Source organism: Urocitellus parryii, chromosome 6 (genome assembly GCF_045843805.1).
Source record: "Urocitellus parryii isolate mUroPar1 chromosome 6, mUroPar1.hap1, whole genome shotgun sequence".
Lineage (NCBI taxonomy): Eukaryota > Metazoa > Chordata > Mammalia > Rodentia > Sciuridae > Urocitellus > Urocitellus parryii.
The window spans coordinates 152513087-152526833 of NC_135536.1; the positions used below are offsets into that span (position 1 = coordinate 152513087).

The window sequence follows — 13747 nt, forward strand, 5'->3', positions numbered from 1 at the left end:
ATGGCCAGACTCTGGCAGTCTCCGCAGCTCCTGGTGGCCATTCTAATGTCCCTGGTGGCCTTCACCTACCAAGTAAAGAAATCCTTGATAAGTATCCATGAAGCATCTGCAGTGGAAAACTTCGTAGAAGACACCTTAAAGTACATCAACAATGAATACAACAAGCAAAGTGATGACACATACAACTTCAGGATCCTTCGAGTCCTAAAGATCCAGAAGAAGGTCAGTGAGTGGCTTCCTCTGCTCACCACACCCAACCTCCAGGGACCACTGATACTACAGGGTGTGTCCTACTCCAGTGAAATCTAGTGCCACATGAAGCAGGCATTTTTTTTTCAATATAATTTTTTATTTCTCACTGAGATCCTTCTCCAAATTTAGGCATAAGTGGGGCCAATAGATGGTACTTGATAATGCAAAACAATTATTGCAAAACAATTATTGCTTGTTCTTTCAGAATAATTCTAATGTTTCAATCCTCATCCATATTAATCTTTTAATTTTTATTTATAAATAACAGCAGAATGCATTACAATTCTTATTACACTGATAGAACACAATTTTTCATATCTCTGGTTGTATGTGCAGTATATTCACGTGAAGCAGGCATTTTAAAAGAAATATACATTCTCTAGAATGAATGAAGTTGTTCTTTAAAGATACTAAAAAAAATAATTTATACACCAAGGGCCAAATCTCCTGCTGCCTGCATTTGTAAATAGAGTTGCTTTGAAGCCCAGCCAAACCTACACATATATACCACCTGGCTGTGGTAATGCTTCCATGGCACAACTGACAAGTTGTAGCAGAGACTAGATAGCTCACAAAGCCTAAAATGTTTACATTCTATCCCTTACCAGAAAAACTTTACAGATTTCTGCCTTGAACCCTTTGCATCACTTCTATTATACAATGGGGAACTTTGCTTATGAAGCAAGAAACATAGTGTTTCTTGTGGCTTCTGGTGTATTCTCTTTGAATGACAAAAAGAGGCAAGGCATCACACAAGAAGAGACCATCAATCAGTCTAGGACAAAGTATAAATGAATATCTGTACGCAGAAACAGCAGAGAGGGGAGAAGAGGTTGCTCTGAATCTCCTTGTCTCTTGATGCCCACAGATAACCGACCATATGGAGATCCTTGCACATGTGGAGATGCAGAGAACTGTCTGCCTGAAGCCAAAGATGGGCCACTGTGAAATTCAAAATGGGAAACTTTACAAGGTACTTGGTAAAACGCATTCACGTAGAGAGAATTCATTTTCAGTATGTTAATTTTTTCTGTATGATGAGGTTGGGGCAGAACTATTTAGGATTCATTCAAGCTTGCTTGAGGGGCTGGGGATATGGCTCAAGTAGTAGCGCACTAGCCTGGCATGCGTGAGGCACTGGGTTCGATCCTCAGCACCACACAAAAATAAAGAAAAATATTGTGTCCACCTAAAGCTAAAAAATAAATATATAAAAAAATTCATTCAAGCTTGCTTGAAAAGAATGCATGAATAATACCTTCTTTCTCAGAGAGAAAAAGCAAAGATGGGAATGACCAAGGTATCACTCTTTGGTTGCTGAAAGGATTATAAAGAGGCTGAAGGGGTCCAGAGGAGCCGTAGAGATGTCTAAGTTGCAGGGGGACAGGAAACAGTCAAATTATTAGTAAAACTCTAGCAGCCAGAGGGACCCAGCGCTTGCTGAATATCTGAACATCTGCACACCAAGAATGTGCAATTCCTGAGCTCCTGTCCTTCTTCCTTTCAACCAACAGTGTTTGGCAAGCATAAGACCAAAAAACAAGTTGAAAATAATTCGGCCAGTGGCAGAGCTGGATTAGGGAGAATGAGCCCATGTGTGTATGATATGCTGAGTGGCCTCCTGCCCCAAAGTCTGCTCAGTCATCAGCATGCTTCATTCCTGCTTAGCACTGTGTACCTGAAGGAGACTGGGCAGTCACTGGCCCACACCATCATTACTGTGTGCAGAGTTAGGGTCAGTTCTCTGTACAGAAAGACCTGGAAGGTTGTCTCAGAAGTCTTCCAGATCTCTTACTCATCCAAAAGAATTAAATCTAGGATAATTGTATATCCCTCCTTGCCTAGAAGAGTCCTGACTTATGACAACTTTTTAATATAATCATTTAATAGCATATCCTTTTGCTTATATCATGGCCTTGCTTGATTCATAAATTATGTGGTCACCCTAGTTATAATAGTCTGAGGTTTCTCAACACAGAAATGTGTCCATCCCTGGATTCCCTTCTCATGCTCTACATGTATAATTCTTCAAAATCTAGCAAGGAAGTCTTCTTTGGTTCTTCCCTGGGGAAGATCATAAAATTTCTGTAAAGAATAATTTAATCTAACAGTAAAGTCAAATTTTTAAAAATTAAACTTTCTTACTAGAGAGACTGAATTGGTGGAGTTAGTATGCTGAGTTCTATTTTAAGAAAAATGTAAAAGTAAGCCTCACCCTTTACATCTAGGCTTCCAAGCGAAAAGCAGGAAAAACAGAATCAGACCTCCCAAAAAATAATAATCAATCATATGCAAAATATATTTAAAATATTGATTTTCATTATGGAATAAAAATGGAGTAAAAAATAAGAGAAACTTGGGAAATAATAAAAAGAAAGCAAGGAGAAAATAACGATATGCATAGATGGATGGATGGACAAATTAAGGAAACCAAGATAGATGGATTGGGTGAAAGGAAGGAAGTTAGATGCATAGATGGAAGGAAGGAAAATGAATGGACATTGAATGGAATTGCAAGTGTGTTTGTATGAATGAATGGATAAACAGATGGGTAGATGAATGGAAGGATATAAATGATTGGAAGGAAGGGAGGGAGAGAGAAGAAAAGGAAGAAAGGGAATCAATGGAGGCCAAGTAAGAGAAGGTATAGAGTAAAAACCACGAGTAAAAATGAAAAGGAAAAACAATCAGTGATTCCTATGGTGAACAATGGCTGGGCAAACACTTCATTTTTATTCTTCAAATTTGATCATAAATGGATGTTTTCTGAAATAATTCCAGCAATATGACTATCAAATGACTAAAATCAAGAATATAAAAACAGATCTGGATTAGAGAGGCGGTGTGGGAACCACTCCAAATGCACACACCTTTAAGTCCTGATGCACCACGGGGATCTGAAAGATCACTGTAGTCTGACACCGTAGTGTCATGACTCTTGACTCACGCTTTTCCCTTGTGTGGATAATAAGGTGTGGCCCTGGGAGTGGCCCTAGGAGTAGGCGGCACCCAGAGGGGTTGAGCTACACTCACCTGTTCCCTTGTAATCCTATCCCTTGCCTCATTTGAATGGCTTCATCCCAATAAAACGGTTCAGCACGTGCTCCTCTCTCTCTTTCCATGGACCCCTAAGGTCGGAGGAACCATCACAGGACCCAAATAAAAAGGTATTTGTCTGTCTCTGTGTGATTATTTCATGCAGCCCAGTTCACCTGGAGTGACCTTGAGTGTTTAGTTGTGAGACCCGACAAGGTGGTGTTGTTTTCCCTGTCCTTATATCTTATATCCCCTTCTTTCTCCCTGGCATGTAAATTTCACTTTGCATGTTAATCTCCTTAAGTACTGGTTTTGTTTTTTTGTTTTAGAAAATCCACTGCTACTTCTCGGTGTTTGTTATACCCTGGACTGAAACGTACAAAATTCTGGGCAAAAACTGCAGCAACATCTGAATGTCCTGGAGCACACACCTGTGGTTACTGTATTCAAAGGTCCAGAAACCAACAGTAATCTTCAGTAGACAATAAATATTTGTCAACCTGTTTCCTTTAATGGTCTTCATGGTTGTGACTCTACTTCTCTTTTTCTTAAATTCTTCAGCTCATAGTAATATGATGTGGAGAGTCTGCTAGACCAGGACAATTTTGGGGTCCAAATGAAGTAATACGAATAATTTCTTCTGCCTTGCCTGACAAAAGAATTTCAGCCTTATCCTTATATCAAGCAGGAGTCTTTAGATTTTAAAATAAGATGGAAAAGATAAGGAGATTAAACAGAAGGGAAAATGTTTCAAGTAGCTTTTTTTAAGATAGAGAGAATTTTTTAATATTTATTTTTTAGTTTTCAGCAGACACAACATCTTTGTTTGTATGTGGTGCTAAGGATCGAACCCGGGCCGCATCCATGGCAGGTAAGTGCGCTACCGCTTGAGCCACATCCCCAGCCCTCAAGTAACTTGAATCAACAGCCCAGGGATATTTGCAAGTGTGTCTCATAACGGAATCTCTGAGGAGCCTAGTGAAGAGCACCCCTGTCCTCACCTGAAATGTGAAAAAAGAGAGCCAGGCAGAGGGGCACATGCCTATAATTCCAGCAGCTCAGAAGGCTGAGGCAGGAGAATCACAAATTCAAAGCCAGCCTCAGCAACCTAGTAAGGCCCTAAGCAACTTAGAAAGACCCTGTCTTAAAATAAAAAAAGGGCTGGGGGTGTGGCTCAGTGGTTAAGAACCCCTAGGTTCAATCTCTAGTACCAAACAAAAAAATGTGTGAAAGAAGGAGAAAAACCACAATAAAGAAATATGAGACTTTTGTTATTGATTAGCTCTAGATTGAGAGATAGATGTACCTACCTCATTTTCACCTGCAAGTGTACTTTCTACCACCAAACTCCATAATTAGACTTCTGCCCCATAACACCAGCAACACTGGATCAGAGCTGGTCTTTCCATGAATTCTGTAGTATTCCTGCTGTAGGAGCAAAGGAATATATGCTCCCTGTTGGAAGAGGAAATGGGATACAATGCCCATTTTATTTTTCCCACATAGACAGATTAATTCTGCCAGGAAAGGAAGGATCAAGGCAGGGAAAAAATCAGGAATGCCATTTTAAAGGAGATATGCTTTCTGTCTCAGTCTGTTTTCTGTTGCTAATATTTCAATATCATAGATTGGGTATGTTATTTAAAAAAAAAAGGCAAATTTTGACTTGTGTTTCTGTTCCAAGATCAAAAGACATGATCTGGTGATGACCCCCCCCCTACTGGCAACACCTGGAGGGGGCATAGGGTATCACATGGTGAAAGCTATAGAGTACGCTATAGCAGAGCCACTCTCAAGATAACCCACTAACTCATGAACCCGCTAATCTATTTATCATGTGAATGAATTATTCCTTTAATCATGTGAATGGATTAATCTGTTAATCACATGTATGGATTAATCCATTCATGAGAGCAGAGCCCTAACCACCTCTCAAAAGTCTGAAATGATCCTTTTAATACCTCACAATGGTGATTAAATGTCAATAGAAGTTTAGGAGGAAAGAAACCATATTCAAATCATAGCACTTTTCATGATGGCTCGACAACGGTGGGGCATAAATGTCCCCCCCACCCGATGGTTTGACTCAAGGCCTCAAACATTGTCAGCAGGCTCCTCCCACTTCACTTCTTCCATATGGTCTCAGGAGAGCTGCCAGCAACTCAGTGGGATCACCTTTGTCCTCTTCACATCCAGTAGAAAGGAATATCTAATGCCCAAGCCTCTAGCAAAGGCTGAAAACACACACACACACACACACACACACACACACACACAACACAGAACATTCATCTAAGGAAGTTGGAAGTTAGGAACTGGGATATTATCCAATGGTTCCAGTCAGTATTTGTTGAGGGTAGCTCCTAGAGGGCATTAATTCCCTAGTATTTCTGGCCTGGTTGCTCCAGAGCACAGCAAACAGCAGAGAGTACCTGCAGATAAAGGGGTACAGGTGCTGGCACTTGGAAGTTGACCTGGCATGCACAGAGAGAAAGGCTGAAAGGATACAGCAGAGTACCAGCAGAATGTTCCTTGCACATATGCATTGTAAACTGTGAGGCATACTAGCCACAACAGGATAGCTGGGACCTCTCACATAACAGAAACTTTAGCTTCTACTCTCTATCAAAATTCTGGAAGGTTCAGGGCCCTGTTTCATGTGGGACCTAGGTGAGATTCCCCTCTGCCAACAATCTGGGATGATCCTAACCTAAAATATCAGCAAGTTTGAAAAAAGCAGGACCTACTTCATGAAACAGTTACAAAGATTAAAGATGATAATGTACATAAATTGCATAATACCATGTTCTAACACAAGGCAGGTATTCAAACGAATGCTAGCTAGTAATAGGCAGTAGCAGTGATAGTAATTTAATATCAATCAGTAACTAATGCTCTTCAGGTATTTTGGCTATTTTGTCCCCAAGGCAGGGATTATTACCTTTGGGGGGAAAAAAAGAGATGGGACATTCATGCCCATTAATCTCTTGGATTTTTCAGCCCATATTTGAAGATTCTTTTTAAACTATTTTTTCTCATTTATTGTATTTTTATAGGAAATTACAAAGATAATTCAGAAAAGTTCCCTGGACCCTTCATCTAGTTATCCCTGGTAGTTATAGTTTATATAATAGAAAAAAATCATAACTAGGAAGTTGACATTAGTACAGTGTATGTTTGTCATTTTGTTACATGTGTACATTTGTGTAACTACCACCACAATCCAGATATCAGACCCATGCCATCCCAGGGAGCCCTGCTGTGCTGCTTCTGGATACCCAGTAAGAGACCACAGGCCCTTTGCCTCACAGCGGTCTGCTTATGCCCAACCCTTCCTGTCTGCCAATAATAAAAAAGCAAGGTGGGCAGGTTGGGCAGGGAAAGCTCACTTTTGAATGTTCAAATCAATGTCATAAAGTTTAGTAAAACATTATAAAAAGAATAGAGAGCTAATATGGAATTATATAAAACAAAAACAGAAATGGAACAATTAGACCAACCATGTAAATGAAAGATACAAAATAAATAGGTCTTAGAGGCTTAAATCAACCACTAAGTAATATTAAAAAGGCAATCAAAGAAAAAACTTTACAAACAGGTATTGAGCAAAAACTGTTAAAGGCTGAATACACGCGCATCCTGATAATAACCAGTTCGACTTATAGGCACATACTAACAGAAACAAGTATACATGTCCACCATACATACATACATGTATGTTTATTGCAAGTAGCTATTATCCTTATAAGTTGAAAACTACTAAAAAATTCATTATCAGAAAATAAATTGTGATTTGTTTGTGTAATGGAATTCTACTCCATAATAAAAGTGAACTGTAAGTACAAACACCTGCAAAATATATATTGAATGAAAGAAACCAAAAAACAAGAGAATAGATACTGCATAAATCATCTCTAAAAATTTAATCAGTTATCTCAACCAAGGCAGGGTGTTAGAATCGAGACAGAGGTTGCTTTTGGAGGTTCCTCATTTGCATCATGGAGGAAATCTCCTTGGAAAGCCATTTCATAGGTTTGTCATGATGATTGAATTAGATGGCGAGAGCAGCAGGCCTGTGAGTGGCACCCGGTTTGCCCCCCATGGCATTAGATTTGCATGGCAGGATGCTTCTGACCTTTGCACAATGATTTCACCAGCTTTTCCTCTTTTCCTCCATCCCCTTTTCTCCCCCAGGCCTCTCTGGCAATACTCTGTGTCTGGGGCAGGAGAGAAGACCACAGAGTCATGTGGTACACTTGGCTTGCTCTCAGCCCCAGGTTGGGGCTAGCAAGTACCTTCTCTACAGGAGTTATAGGAGGGAGAAGCCCACTGAGATAAGTCCACTGTAAATGTTGGGTGCTCAGAGGCAAACCAGACCCCTGAACTGTCATTCTTAGAAAGGATGCTGGGAAGTCTGACTTTGGCTAAAGTCTGAAGACATAAAGGGTAAACAGTTTCCCCCCAGTGATGCCAATTCTCCCTACCTGAGCAGAGGGCCTCAGTGTGTCCAGACTGTCTGTATAGACCATGAGGTCTATGCTGAACATCTACTCTCCTGGGAGTCTAGAATTTTGACATACTCAGAGGTTGGGACCAGTTCCCAACAAAAACCATGGGCACTGATCTCTAACCTGCTTCTCTGGGACATGACATTTCATAAGTGCCATCACAGCTCAATGCTGGGGATTAAGCCTGTCCCCATGTGATGGCACTGGGAGAGGATTTTGCAAGCTTCCACCTGGTTTGTGTAGACTTCACCCATGCATGCACCTTTTCTTTCTAATGATTTTGTTTTGCTTTTTGTCCTGAGTATGACTGTACACTAGTCCTCTGAGACCTCTAATGAATCACCCAACCTAGTTTGCTCCTGGGGACCTGAGACACACATGCAGTGTGAGTCATGGTGTGGTGTGTGTACAGGGAGAACACAGGGCTACCCCATGCTTGGAACAGAGGTTGGGGATGTTCCTGAATCCAGAATAGTCAGAAGAGGTGGGCTGAGGTAAAGAATGGCAAGGTTCCCTCAAAGACCACTGCACCAGACCCTAAAGACCACGGAATATGTGTGAGTCATATAAACGAAGGTATGAGTGTAGGGGTGAGAGTGTGAAGGTATGTGTGAATATGTACAAGTATGTCCATGTGTCTGCAAGTAGTGAGATTGTGTGTGTAGGTGGGTGTATTAATGTGGGCGTCATTGAAAGTCTAGGTAGTAAGGGTGAGTGAGCATGCATGTGGGTGTAATGAGACCCCAGTGAAGGACACAATGCCTTTTAGAACTTTATAGCAGCTGATGCACAGTGTAGCCATTAAAGGACTCATCGAAGATATTTGCACAAAAGCTCATTTCTCCAGACAAGAGCTGTTCCAGAGCTGGTAATACTGCACCCAGGGCACTGTGTATATCAAAGATTGGCAAATCAAAGTCTGTGAAAGGGAAAAAAACATACAATCAGCTACAGAGGAAATAGTTTTCAAGGGCAAACAGAAGGCTCCTGCCCCTCAGGCCCTGGTGGGCCAGGGAGTAACTGTCTACAGTCAGCTGGTGGCACTAAAAGGGAGGGACACCAGTCTAGCCATTGGGGGCCCATAGCAGGTGCACCTGGAGCCCATAACCCGGCAGGATCCAGGAATGATGGCAAGAGGCAATGACAATGTTCCTGTCCTCCACTCGTACACCTACACCCAGGCACAGGGAGAGATTCTCATATCTGCCAGCTTGAAGAAGGGACGAACTTAGGGACCAGGAAAAGCAGAAAGGGACAGGCATAACTTGGAAGACAAGGAGGAGATTGGACAATCCTCAGCAACTTGGAAAGTAAGAGTCCAGACTTGAACAAGGGCCCCAAGGAAAAGGAAACACTGCTTTCTGAGAGGGCTAGGCAGGTGGGAGTGGAGGCCAGGTGACAGAAGGCCTGGGCCATAATATGCTGCCCAGTAGAAAGACTACCTAATCAAAGAGTCTTCCTCCCTCTTCCAGGTGTCTCAGGAGGTGTTAGGCAGCCCCAGGGCTGCATCCTAACCAGCAGGATCCTCACAGCTGGAAAAGCTGCCAACATCCAATGAGTGCATTTCAAAATGTTCATTTCCAAACTAAAATCAGCACAATGTAGTAATGTATGCACACCAATATTTATAGAAGCATGATCCACAATGGCCAAGCTATGGAACCAACCTAGGTGCCCATTAATAGACAAATGGATAAAGAAAATGAGACATACATGCATAATGGAGTTCTGCTCAGCCATAAAGAAGAATAAAATTATGTCATTTGCAAGTAAATTAAAGGAATTAGAGAACATCGTGCTAAGTGGAATAAACCAGACTTAGAAAGTCAAGAGTCAAATATTTTCTCTTGTACATAGAAACTAGAGAGAAAAGAGAAATTTTTAAAGGAATCTCATGAAAATAGAAGTACAGTAGAAGTAGGGAGCCAGGAGGGAGGAGAGGAAAAGGGAAGCACTGAGAAATGAAGTTGACCCTGTATGAATATATCAGAGTGCATTCCAATTGTGTATATATAACTATAATGCAACAATACATAAATAAATAAGAGGAAGAGAATAGAGTAGAGGAAGGGGATCAGGGAAGGGATGAAGATAGGGAAAGAGGAAATACTGGGGGATTGAGATAGAGCAAGTTATGTTATATGCATTGATGAATATGTCAAAATGAACCTCATTATTATGTATAACTGTAATGCACTAAAAAGTAATAAATAAATAAAATGTTCATTCCACCTCCTCTTTGATCTCAGGTCCCTCTCAAAAGACTCCCATCACATACCTTTTTCAGCTTCTTTTTTTGCAGGGGGCAGTCAGTAGTTTTTGTTTCATTCCTTTTGCATTTGGTCCTGCTGATCTTCACAGTAAGCAAATACTCCACTCCTGTTGTCAGCTGATGAGAAGCAACTGTTAGTTTCAACTCTATACATCCAATGACTGAGACTGTCCAAGAAGGGATAGAACTAGGATTGAATCCCCAGAGCCACAATTCCTGTTCCCATAGCTCACCCATCCAAAACTCAGCTCCTTTCTTCCTCTTGGCTTAACAAGTCTCAGTAGTACCCAAGGTTCCTGGTGAGCCCCCAATTCCTGGCCCCTGGATCAGCTATAGATTGCTTATCTTCTGTTTCCCATCCATATTCAGGACAAAGGAAGTGGCAGCAAGCTGGGTTGCCTAGCAACCACAAACCACTCCCCAGTGGTCACATACCATCTTCATAATGCAGAGAGCCAGTGTCTCATTTGTGTCCTCCCAGTCCCTACAGCCATTTCCTCCCCACCTAACCTCCCCTTCCTGCCTGGTCAATCTGAAGAGAGAGAGAGAGTTTAGCACATAGCTAAAAATGGATTTCAGAATCAAAATTGATTTGGGGCATGCACTCCCCATTTACTGACTCTGTGACCTTGAGTAAGTTACTTAACAGCCTCATTTCCTTCACTTACAGAGTCCAAATAACCATTATGCTTTCTTGTGGAGTTAGTTATGTGCACTAAAGGGAAGCATGCAATTCACTTAATGCATTCAAAATACATTTTAAATTTTTTAAAATTATAAATTATTTAATATTTCAGTAAAGTATCTGGAACATTACTCTGGAGCAGCTATGGAGTTGGGAGAGCCAGAGAAGAGAAGATTGGAGATCTGGCTTTATCTCCTAAGATCTCTAAACTTGGATGATCCTTCCAACTCCCTGAATCCGTTGTTTTCTGGGGTGTACAAGAATGAAGGAAGAGAATGTGGTAAATATGTGAGCTACCGGGAAGGCAAAGTCACGGCCATTTCCTATGGTTGTCCTTTGTCTTCTTTTACTCATGATCAAGTCTAACCCTGTGAAGACTAAAGGGAGGATGGTTAAGAAAGGTCTTTGTGGACAGGGAGATCCCACACTCAGAAGAAAAACTCTAATCTACTTTGCAAATGAGACATTGAGGCCTGTAGAGTTACATGATTATTGTTTCCTGTTGGGAACTGAGCTGGATTCCCCAGGTTATTAAAGAGCTCTGAATTGGTAAGGGAAAATGCTACAAGGAGTCCCCTGCTTTCTTTTCCAAATGTCAGTGGTCAAATCAAATGAAATAACTTGATGTTCTCTGGGGTTGTAGAAGCAGGGCATGTCCATTCTGCTCCTGGAAGACTCCGCTAGAAAATTTCGGGGCAGGGCCTCAAGTATATCGGCCTAAAGAAATACTGTGACCCCCAGCTCCAATATTCACTGAAACACCCCAGAGTACAGATGCTCCTCTGCTGGTCATCAAACGGCAGTTCCAACTATGAGTTGGCCTCTTGCAGGGCTGTCCAAACACTGTCACCCTGACCATCATATTCTCTGTATATAGGAAAAAATTACAATTCTGGTCATATATTTAACTAACAATCCAGTGTGTGAAGTATTATTCAGTTAGCCTTGATTTTTTTTTTTACCTTTGCCTTATTTATTTATTTTTATGTGGTGCTAAGGATCGAACCCAGGGCTTTGCATGCACTAGATGAGCGCTCTACCACTGAGCCACAGCCACAGCCCCTTAGCCTTGATTTTTAAGAAATGGTTGTAATAACAGCAAATGTTTTTACAAGTGCTACTAGATGTCAACACTGTGCTAAGTATTTCCCTCTTATTCTGACCCACTTTGCAGGTGAGGAGACTGATAATGGCAGAGTTGAGATGACACTTGACTAAAAGCCCACAGTTGGGAAGAGCTAAGTGTCAAAACCAGAAAGGATACCTGGGGCTCAGACCCAGGCAACCCTTCATACCAACCTGCTATAATACTGTAAAGTATTGGGATACTCATAGTCAGGGGTATTCAAATCAAATCTGCCCAGAGACCTGTCTTCAAGATCACCCAGCTATCAAGAGGCAAACCTGTTCTGTTGCTTATCATTTTGAATGACATTAGAAATTTGTTCAGAAAGATTGTTTAGAAAGTCTTCTTTAACAGTTAACTGTTGATCATGGATTGATCTCACAAGTCAGGATTTGGAATCTTGGTTTTATCCTTGGGAAACTGATCCAAGACAACAAGTTAAATGAGAACACTACCATCTGGTGGTAGAAGCATGTAATTGACAGAGACCCGCAGGAATGTCGACGCTGTGATAAGAGGACCGCCTGTGTATCACACTAACACTGCCCACCACAACACCCTGCCTTTCTGCCTGGCTAATCTTCCCTCTACCAAATGCTTGCATTTCTCTCTGGCTAGAGATCTTTCCCTTAATCAATTAGTTTTTCCCAATCTGGCTAAATTAAGACCTCGTACTGTCTTTGTCCTAAGTTACATAATTTATCATCTGAACTTGAGCGAAGGTTACACCAATAAAAGTGGCTTTCAAACAACATCCTTTTACTTTATCATCTTTCAATTGTTATATTTTTAAAACCTTGTAAACAGGAGGCAATGTAATTGAAGTCTATCTCCCACCTCTCCCACCTTTCCTGTCTCAAAAAGACTTCTGTGATTCTAGAACACAGAAAACCCAATCTGAAATTCTACAACCCTAGACACTGAAAAACTACTTAGGGGAAGAAGAGACCTGTAGAATGTTTGCATTTGCCAAATGAAACGCTTCTAAAAAACAGGAACATCCTTATTTATTATCATATGGAAAGAGCAGTAGGGAACCTCAGTGGACATGTTGCTTTTGACCAAGAGTAAGGGAGTGAGTGAGGGTTGACTCCAGTCCTCAGACAAGTATTTTGAAAGCATGACTAAGGTAAACAACTAAAAGGCACCCATTCCAAGTGAAGCTGCTCCCCACTTGGAGTCACTGTCTTTTGCTTCTTTTGGGAGCCTCATCAGAAGGCCTATGTGTTGGCGAATACAAGAATGGGGGCCCTGAAAATGTCTGGAGAAACCAAGGCACAAACCTGCATCTGACTTCGAATAAGCTTCCGTACTCGAAATAAGTAGGTATCATTGCTGGCGTTGTTGTAGGAATCAATGAAGAAGCTGAGTGTTGAGTTCCTATTGTTCTTGCTCATGGACACATTCTGGAAGCCCTCCCACCTTTCAAAGTGACCGAGTACAGCTACCACCACCACGCCAACCAGCAATAGCAGGGGAGTCCTCCAGGCTCTGAGGCCCATTTTTCAGCCTCAGAAACCTCCTCTCAATTGGCACAGGTGAGGGTACCCAGCGTCTTGCAATTCTCTTGCTCTTCCAAGGTGGATCTCACCAACAGCCTTTCCTGAAAGATGGTTTGCCGGCATTTAAACACAAATCAAGACCCAGGCCTTGTCCTTCTCAGGTCCTGAAGGAGGCCAGCCAAGGAAATCTCCCTGAAGGGCTTCTCAGCCCACACCAGTCAGTTTTCTACCCATTTACAACACACAGTCCAGGCAAGGGAAGTTTCCAAAAACCTGAGGTATAAAAGCCTCCTTCCTTGCCTACATGCAAGAAAACTCCAGCATAGACCAGGACAGTGTTATTCAATAACAACTGACATAGAAGGG

The 13747-nt window shown here is 41.6% G+C and overlaps 2 protein-coding genes across 2 annotated transcripts; one reads left to right on the plus strand and one right to left on the minus strand.

Moving 5' to 3' along the window:
• On the plus strand, positions 1–3701 carry Cst11 (cystatin 11). Its single transcript, XM_026393021.1, has 3 exons — positions 1–222; positions 1121–1225; positions 3618–3701. Exons 1-3 carry the CDS (start codon positions 1–3, stop codon positions 3699–3701), a joined length of 411 nt encoding a protein of 136 aa, XP_026248806.1.
• Positions 3702–8631: 4930 nt separating this feature from the next.
• Positions 8632–13381, minus strand: Cstl1 (cystatin like 1). The gene is made up of 3 exons (XM_026393066.1): positions 13163–13381; positions 10075–10185; positions 8632–8715 (listed from the first exon to the last, which is right to left on the minus strand). The coding sequence occupies exons 1-3, from the start codon at positions 13379–13381 to the stop codon at positions 8632–8634; spliced, it is 414 nt and encodes a 137-aa protein (XP_026248851.1).
• Positions 13382–13747: the final 366 nt, after the last annotated feature.